General features: G+C 40.9%; 2 protein-coding genes across 2 annotated transcripts in view; one reads left to right on the top strand and one right to left on the bottom strand.

Moving 5' to 3' along the window:
- The first annotated feature begins 764 nt into the window (after positions 1 to 764).
- LOC121854228 (mucin-5AC-like) lies at positions 765 to 5023 on the top strand. Its single transcript, XM_042348741.1, has 6 exons — positions 765 to 863; positions 1866 to 1974; positions 2117 to 2217; positions 2454 to 2581; positions 3075 to 3139; positions 4125 to 5023. Exons 1-6 carry the CDS (start codon positions 765 to 767, stop codon positions 5021 to 5023), a joined length of 1401 nt encoding a protein of 466 aa, XP_042204675.1.
- A 3065-nt stretch (positions 5024 to 8088) lies between these two features.
- The window catches only part of LOC121879912, a gene marked incomplete in the record, with an annotated part of 99611 nt that continues 97830 nt past the window's right edge, over positions 8089 to 9869 (bottom strand). Inside the window, 1 exon segment of the mRNA XM_042386713.1 lies at positions 8089 to 9371. Coding sequence (XP_042242647.1) covers positions 9297 to 9371 — 75 coding nt within the window.

Genomic DNA, 9869 nt, shown 5'->3' with positions numbered 1-9869 from the left:
GGTTGCGGAGGAACGTTCACCTGTAACTTTTTATGTGGTGTAAGAATAGAAGCAAAAGTCTCTCGGTATGTCCCGCCTCTTTGCTGCGTTCACTACCCATTTAAAATCCTTTGGAACTATATCGTAATTTGGGGGTAAATCGAGTAGAGCTCAAAATCTGACCCCCCCCCTCCCCCCTCCGGCCCCCTCTCGTTTCGGGGTTCAAGGATGTCATCACACACACACACACACACGTCAGGTAAACAGCCAGATAGATGTGGAGGGTCGAGGTGACCTAGTTTGACGATCACTGACCTCACTTCTTTTATGGAAACAAACCTGTCGAAAGTTGACGATTTTCAGAACAACAAACATTGGCTCGACCTGATGAACTTCCGCATTCCTCACATATACCCCCTCTGTGTTTATATATATATATATATATATATATATATATATATATATATATATATATATATATATATATATTCAGAGATAGATAGATATTTATCCAGTAAAATCGTCATACAAGTTCACATTTCTTCAGCAGGTTTACGTACTGAGTCCTCCCCAAAAACCATCGCGAGCCAGGGGGCTTTGGTGCTATTCCAGGCTTTCCGAGCAATGTTACTCGACCTATTTCTGAATGGTTGGTAGCTCTACATCCGCGATCTTTGAGCATGAATGAGTATATACGTCTTCGAATGATGTGAATCCTCCGAGGCTTCAGATGATATACAGTATTAGATGGCTCGAAGTGGATGAAGTAAATGGACACCAGCGCCATGCCAGTCATCAACGGGATCTTACATCAAATGGAGCGAGGAATTATCAGGGAGACATCACAAGGTGTGAGAGGTGCTACCACTGCCCTTCACAAAGAGGTATACGTGATGCTGAAGGAGACAGAAATAGACATAAATAGATGATGGAGACAGAAACATTAATGGAGAAGACAGAAATAGATCGAGCGTCAAAGGAGCGGGAACCCTGGACAGTTTTGAGAGAGGTTGGCGGACCATCCATCGTCATGGCGGCCTTTTCCCTCGGGAGTCGTCTTCCTTATCCAGCCACTGTCCCAGCCTGACCACTATCTATCTCCTCACTGACACACCCTAAAAATTATAAAAAAATAAAAATAAAATACCATTCCTACACTTATTTAAACGTGCATTCCTAAATAAAGACACAAATGCAGATTTCTGTATATTTAACGGCTTTTGAAAGACTGGCGGAGCTGTGCTAAGGGGGGGGGGGGTGAATGGTAATGATCTGTGTGTCTTTGGGAAGTTTTTCGTGGACTATGTGGCATCTCATGTTTACCTGCGTGTCCGGGACCGTATATATATATATATACCATCAGATTTTGCCAGGGATGGATAGCTGAAGGTGCGGTCGTCTTGAGTGAGGAACTTGTTGTTGGCGGTCCAGAAGTGTGTGTGTGTGTCAGTCTCGAAACATCGTCATCATGAAGGTTTGTGTGTATGTGTGTGGTTAGCATATACACAGGGTGAAACTGTGGACAAGTTTCTTTACGCCATTTGCCAATGTTATCCAGCTGTAATTGGGAACCTGGATATTTATCTATTTGTGGATCTTGTACCGAAGTATTGATTAGCCAGTGGAGTTGACGAGTTATCGGGTCCTCTTGGAGTATTCATCGACACTGGATCATGCAGCTCGTTAACTTAGGGTGTGGTTGTTGTGTTGGCGGCAGCTACATCTTAAATAAATTAACGTTAAGGTGGCCCTGAGGCTAGCCAGCCTCAAATACGAGGGCAAACATTATTATTATTATTATTATTATGCATGTTTGTTTGTATGTATGTGTGTGTATTGTTCATCAGGTTATACAATATCATTAGTAACTCTTGTGTACTCCATAGCTGGTGTCACTGGTGGTAGCCATGGTGAGTGTGGCAGCCACTACTGGGTCACACTACTCTACAATACACGCGTGGCCGTGGACAAGCGTCTCCTTGCTAGAGGAGGACGGTGTGCAGCAGAGGTTTTTGTTGTTTCGGCCGACCGCCCCCACCAAATATCTCTTCACTAGCACCAAGAGAGTCAGTAATGCTCACACATTTTGTCTTCTAGATAAAAATTTAATACTGATTGACATTTTGCTTGTCATCAGCAGTAACCAGCATAGATGACCTGTTTGTTGTCACAGTGATCTGTGGCAGAGACATAAGATACTTCATGTTAATGTCCTCAGCAGCGAGTGCTGGGGGCACGGTGATTTGCACCTGTTCACCCCCCCCAAGTTCATCCGTTCGTATATGAACGTACAGTTATTTTATGCAAGATCAGGCAGAATTGTCATACCTGTATTTAATTTGTTTGCTGCTGCCTTATATCACCTGGTGAGTTTTTAGTTTGTAACAAGTCTTGCACAACTCTCACACAAAACACATGTGTAGAGGCAGTAGCAAGAAGGATGTAGCTGATAAGTTTGGACGGGTTTTTTTCAGGTACTGAAGGTGGTCACCACACAGCAGCACGCCACGTGTATAATGACAAACGCCAACGCTCCCGCATGTGGCAGGTCCTCCAACGCTCGCTACCTAGCTGTCACGCCCACCATGTTGGAGTCCACTGAGTAAGTCACCTGTAATGGATGCTGCCAGTAGAGGTGGAATTTTCTTTGAAACTAAATTCTCAGTTCTTCCTATAATTGTCCGTTTTCTTTGACAAGTTGTACAGTATCTCAAAAAGTATCTGGCAGGATGGATCTGGTGACTTCCGAAATACTACGTGCAACTCGTGAAGTTTGGTCAGTTAAGTTTTCTGTAACACACTCCCAATTTCTTTCGTGCATACTAAAATCTCCAATAAAATATCTTTTAAAAACTCTAGAATAATAATCAGCCTATCTAAATGCTACAAGACAGGTAGTGGAGAATAACAGGAAATTATAAAATTAGATTATTAGAGAATTTGTTTGTCGCTTAACCATCAACAACTTCAGTTGTCTCAAATATCTACTGTAGGTTTGGAACGTTACGTGCCCGATCTCTCCCCATATTTTCTGTTTATTAAAATCAAAGCGTTTTCAATTTATTTTAATCTTTTTACATCTCCGTGTGACACAGAACTGAAGCACAACTGCTGTCCCGTGAGCTTTCCACATTGAAGAGAGAAGTGAGGCAAGTCAAAGGTAAGTCACATTCTGACATAATTTATTCAAATTAAAACTTTACACTTTGATAATCTTTAATTTTTTAAGAATCCAAATAAATTAGTTTCTCATCAATAATGACATGCATTGACACCAGGTAGTTATTGACGTTCTTTACACTGGGATAGGTGGTAACGCTGTTTATTCTTATTTATTCACACGTGTAAATTGAGTGTCATCTATGATAAATGTTAAAAAAAAAATTACATTTTCAAAACAGGAAGAGATAATCTCCTAAAACTACTGACCCATTAGCCTTACTTAACTTTATCCTCTTCTGCGTGTCGTCAGCTTACTAGCCTAGCTATTGGTCGGTCAGTAGTGCTACACAGCGTTAACAAGTATAGTACTGGACTAGGAATGTATACAGGCTCTTAAGTGTACGTACCTGAACATGTTCCAATGTTGGTCAAGTCTGGACTTAAAGGAACTAAAACTTGATGTAGCCACAACTCTCTCTGGCTCACCATACACCTTGGTTAAACTGCTAAAAGTGCGACACCCATCGAACTGTGAGCCTTTGAAGCAACTTTATTCCAGTGTTGCTCAATACAGAGTTCTATCATAATTTGTTAATGTTGTTAGACTAGTGTATTACTAACCTTGTTACACGCTTAATTAAAGACCTTTGTTGTTGAAGCACAGAAATAACATTATATTAACAACAGTGTTGCTCATTTAGGAACTGTAAAGAACTTGGAGAAACGATATAATGCTTAAATGAGGGCGGTAGAATAGGAGGCGGGTGTTTTACTGATAAGTCTTATTGCTAAATCGGTCAATTAATAGTAGAGGGCATAATTTCAGACAAAAACAAGACGATTTTGTCTTTGACACTTTTGGCGCATTTACCAATAACCGAGATATCGTGTAAACAAAACATAATTTGAATATCGATTAAGTCATACATACAATAAATCTCAAATATGTTCTTGATATATGTAGTATAATCATTAATTCACAGAAGGTCGGTTCATCAGGCCCCTGGGATTGATAACGACAACAACACTCTCGTACACTAGCACCAAGACCGTCCCTCACACAGACTCCCCGCACACCATCACGGTAGCTGTGTTTGGCTGTAGCCCCTCCACCAACCTCCTCCAGCTCACATTATGTCCTACTACTACTACCTCCATCACTCAGACTCCTACTACAGCCACTGACCCAACAACTACTGAAGCACCAGTTACTGACCCAACAACTACTGAAGCACCAGTTACTGACCCAACAACTACTGAAGCACCAGTTACTGATCCAACAACTACTGAAGCACCAGCCACTGACCCAACAACGACTGAAGCACCAGTTACTGATCCAACAACTACTGAAGCACCAGCCACTGACCCAACAACTACTGAAGCACCAGCCACTGACCCAACAACTACTGAAGCACCAGCCACTGCACCTTTACTGACCCAACAACTACTGAAGCACCAGCCACTGACCCAACAACGACTGAAGCACCAACCACAGACCCAACAACTACTGAAGCACCAGCGACTGACCCAACAACGACTGAAGCACCAACCATTGGTCCATAAATCTACTGAAGCACCAACCATTGACCCAACAACTACTGAAGCACCAGCTACTGACCCAACAACTACTGAAGCACCAGCCACTGACCCAACAACTACTGAAGCACTAGCTACAGCCCTAACATCTACTGAAGCACCAGCAACTGCTGAAGCTCCAACTATTGAAACAAAACTACTGAAGCACCAACCATTGAGACATAAAACTAATGAATCACCAGCTACTGCCCCTACAACTACTGAAGCACCAGTTACTGTCCCAATATCTAGTGAAGCACCAGCTAATGTCCCAATAACTACTGAAGCACTAATCATTGATACATAAAACTACTGAAGCATTAGCTACTGACCCATCAACTACTAACCCGCTTCCTCTGACTACAGTAGATTTAAAGATGCTCCCACCCTACCCTAGTAACTGCTGACACTCCTATCCTTACCCTAGTACCTGCTGATACTCCTATCATTACCCTAGTACTTGCTGACACTCCTATCCTTACCCTAGTAGCTGCTGACACTCCTATCCTTACCCTAGTACCTGCTGACACTCCTATCCTTACCCTAGTACCTGCTGACACTCCTATCCCACCCTAGTAGCTGCTGACACTCCTATCCTACTCCTAGTACCTGCTGACACTTACCCTAGTACCTGTATTCCTAGTAGCTGCTGATACTGACACCCTATCCTTACCCCTAGTACCCATGACACTCCTATCCTACCCTAGTACCCTAGTATGACACTCCTATCCTTACCCTAGTAGCTGCTGACACTCCTATCCTTACCCTAGTAGCTGCTGACACTCCTATCCTTACCCTAGTACCTGCTGATACTCCTATCCTTACCCTAGTACCTGCTGACACTCCTATCCTTACCCTAGTAGCTGCTGATACTCCTATCATTACCCTAGTACTTGCTGACACTCCTATCCTTACCCTAGTAGCTGCTGACACTCCTATCCTTACCCTAGTAGCTGCTGACACTCCTATCCTTACCCTAGTAGCTGCTGACACTCCTATCCTTACCCTAGTACCTGCTGCTGACACTCCCATCCTTACCCTCTAGCCCCACACACTCCTATCCTGCCCAGCTGACACTCCTATCCACCCTAGTAGCTGACACTCCCTAGTAGCTGCTGACACTGACACCCTATCCTTACCCCTAGTACCTGCTAGTACCTGCTTACACCATCCCTATCCCTTACCCTAGTACTGCTGACACCCCATATACCCCCCTAGCTGCTGACTCCTATCCTTACCCTAGTACCTGCTGACACCCTATCCTTACTCCTATCCTTACCCTAGTACCTGCTGACACCCTATCCTTACCCCTATATCCTTACCCTAGTAACTGCTAACACTCCTATCCTTACCCTAGTACCTGCTGACACTCCTATCCTTACCCTAGTAACTGCTAACACGTCAGACTCGTTGAACAATATGTGTATTTATTGATATTTATTGAATTAAACTTGATTTACTTGGTCAATAAAGAGAAAAAAGCCTTTGAACTTGAAGTCTGTTATTATGCCTCTGTATGATAATTGGTTCCAGAATCACAATACTGTACCTGTAATAGGCTGGAACAAAGACCCATGAGCTCTATAAAAAAAACTTATGCTGCCTTGGTATAAAGAGATGTAACATCAATATAACAAATATTCAAAGAATTATGTAGACACTATCACAAACAGTGCATAACAGAGACGTGACCGATCGCCCTAGCGGCTAACGAGCCGATTAGTGGTGAAGAGGATAACGGTAAAAGTAAAGTAAAAAGTAAGTACACTGTGCTGTATTTCAGAGGAACAGCAAATATGGCTGCCAGCGAGGTCAAGATCAGCAGGACAATAAGTGATTCTTTAATATTATTATCCTGCAACAAAGGCATGATCACTCACACATCTAAGTTCACTTAGATTACAATTAGTAGGTGTGATTATAAAGGAAGTCATCCCAGCAAGGGGTAAATTTTAAATGTCTTCCTCACAATAAAGTGAAAGGTTTGCATCAGCCCCCTTCCTACACACCAGACACGGAGGACTATTGTAAGAATGTAGGTGAGTCGTGGACTTTAAAAGGTCTTTGACACTTATGCCCTGTCACGAAGGCATAAAAAACAATTATCATGGTAATAATAATATTAATAATAATTATTATTATAGTTAAGATGACAGTTAAAATTATATCACATCATAAATTGGGCATAAGGCTAAGAAGATTCTTACAGTCTGGACATACCCCCTACCCACTAGCACCCACCCCTCCTCAGGATTGCCAACAGCGACAGCTGTCAAGCACTGCATGTCCCACAGATGTAAGTATGTATAAGGAAGAAGACAGCTTGTGACAGGACATGCAGAGACATAAGGAATCAGGGGTTAAAACCTCAGGGTCACTAAGTACTGTATTATAGTTAGAAGACCTGCAATTACTACAAGGGGACGACGTCTAGGGCGGATTGTAGGGGTCCGACCACCTCAACATTTAGGACGTTGCATAATGAGTTAAAGTTTGAATGCTGTTACTGGTATTACCCTGAGTGCATAACCAAAGTAAAAGAGGCTATTGCAGATCATAATGGAATGACAAACTTAGAGGCAAAAATAGATGAAGCTGGATCCTTGTTGGTTGCCAAACTATAGCAAGTTGGGAAAGAGATCCTCACTAAGACTGAGGAAGTAGCTGATAGAATACAGGGAGTAGTAAAGAAGAGTTAACTCAGGCTATAGCAGGTTCACAGAATGTGACGGTGAGTAATGCTGGATCCGAACAGGTCCTTCAGCGGCTAGGGATTCTGCACAAGTGTGCTGAAGAGACGACAACTAGTAGCCCTATTGATATGGGAGAGGAAGAACAACAGAAATGTTTCAAGTGCAGGAACAATATAATAGTATTTGGAGTCCCTGAGAGCCAGTTGGGGGTTAGCTAAGAGTAAGAAAACACACAATAAGAGAGAGTTTGAGAATATTTGTGCAGAGGCTCTGAAACTGTCACCCCCCCACCCCCCTTCAGGATTTGAGAATAATAGGACAAAGGCAGGAGAACAAGCCTTGCCCCCTCAGGATCACACTGGTGAGTGAGATTAAGAAATTGGAAGTTATTCAGCAGGCAAAAAAAATAGCAAGAAGCGATGCATTTCGGGGATATATTCATAAACCAAGATCTGGTTTTATGGATTGTGGAGATAAGTCAACAGAAGTATGAGCTTTGCAAGACAAAATGCTTTCCCACCGACCCATCTATATGTACTGTGCCTGTAGTTGCTTACACAAATTAACTGGGTACAGTAGCTCTGTACTGTACTGTACTCTGTAGGATCATTTAAGTACTCATCACACTCACCATATTTCAGTGGGGAACTATTAATTTAGTATTGAATAACATTCTAAGTGCAATTTAAGTTTCATTTTTTATTAATAATAAATGATACAAAAATATTTACATTGTCGCTAATCAGAATAATGCTGCATCATTATAACACTGCATGCCATACTGCAAGAACACAAAGAAGAGATAATTTTTACGTTTAATTTCTATACAATATGATATAGAAAAAAATGTTTAAATTAAATCTGCTTTAAGGATGAAATTATGCATTTTCTTTTATGAAAAAGAAATTGTCAGAGGAAGACCTTATTATATTAGTTCTTGGTTCCTGAGAACATTATATACATAAGCTGTGAAGAAAACAGGAACTATTCTTAATGATAACAAATATAGTAATTCACATAATATGACCTTACAATGCATTTAATGAGAAGTAAATGCCATTAACTTTTTTGTCTTTGGGACAGGCAGCCGTAGTTAATGTAAAGTGTACTGTACTAACTACTGTACAAGTATTTGGAGCTCAACAAATGGTAAATACATTACTATCTTTGGCTTTGACAATGAAGTCACACACTGTCTGATAAAATACAGAAAACCTTAATTATATACCACACAGAACCAAGGAAATACTGTATATATAAAATTCTTTCATCCATTCACATTTACATATATGAGATACAACAGCAACCATAGAATAATGTGTCCTAATACAGTACAGGGTATCTTAACAAAATTCATCCGACTTATATTGAAAATGATAAAACAAGATCATGAACACAATGCTGAAGCTATAATTTATGCAGTGTTCATTCATATTGCACGTCTGAGAGTTACTCTTAGGAGAGATACCTGTACTATTGCACAGTGTACTAACATTTTATCCCAAGGGCAATAAGCAGAGTAAATTTTTTTGTTAAAGTATCCAGTAGCCACACCTACCGGTATTTAAGTGATACCAGTAGGAATCCTACAAATGAATTTCACTTCATTGGAGTAATTGGTACAAATATACATGTTCACCTGTAATATGTAGTACTGTACTGTGATGGGATAAAATATATATCAGTGTCCAAGCAGGATTCACCTTCAAGTCTGATATCTTTGTGTCTCCCTTCATAATTACTCTTCCATCCTTCTCTATTTCTCCAAATTTTTATCCATTCCTCAGTATGATCCTCCACTCTTTACCATTCTGCATAATGTTTAGTATCTTCATCACCTTCTTCTGGTCGTCATCACCCCTTTCCATTTTTCAGCATCTTCATCTCTCAGTCTGCATCTTCTTCCACCCAGGCGATGATCTTTCCATCCACCCCGGGAAGAATGTCATCCTCGCTTACAATCTGTAGAAGGTAATAATAATAATAATAATAATAATAATAATAATAATAATAATAATAATAATACAGTCCAGTACAGTACAGTACAGTACAGTACAGTACAGTTCAGTTCAGTTCAGTTCAGTACAGTACAGTATAGTACAGTACAGTATTATTATTATTATGGGTACTGCTAAATAAAGAATTAACAATAATACTTGCTCTCCCTGATTTACTAAGGGTTGGTTCATGAAAATCCAAAGTTATAGTTACAATGTTGTTCCACGACTCACACTTAGTTACGTCTTTCCACTAATAATACTGAGGAGTTCAGCCACACAAGGATAGGCCATTGTAATAACCTTGTTACATTCCACAATCAAGCTATGATAAGTCTTTCCTCCCTAGTGTTTTTCCAGATCACCTGAAGACTAGCAATCCCACTGTTAACTGGAGTGACTACCAAAATACTACAGGTTTACCAGCCTCAGGTTTCTTCCTGTACTAACACCGGATGGAGCA

Source organism: Homarus americanus, unplaced genomic scaffold, assembly GCF_018991925.1.
Source record: "Homarus americanus isolate GMGI-L3 unplaced genomic scaffold, GMGI_Hamer_2.0 scaffold50564, whole genome shotgun sequence".
Classification (NCBI taxonomy): Eukaryota; Metazoa; Arthropoda; class Malacostraca; order Decapoda; family Nephropidae; genus Homarus; species Homarus americanus.
Note: the sequence above shows the minus strand (reverse complement) of the source record. Positions and strands in the feature narration are given on the sequence as shown.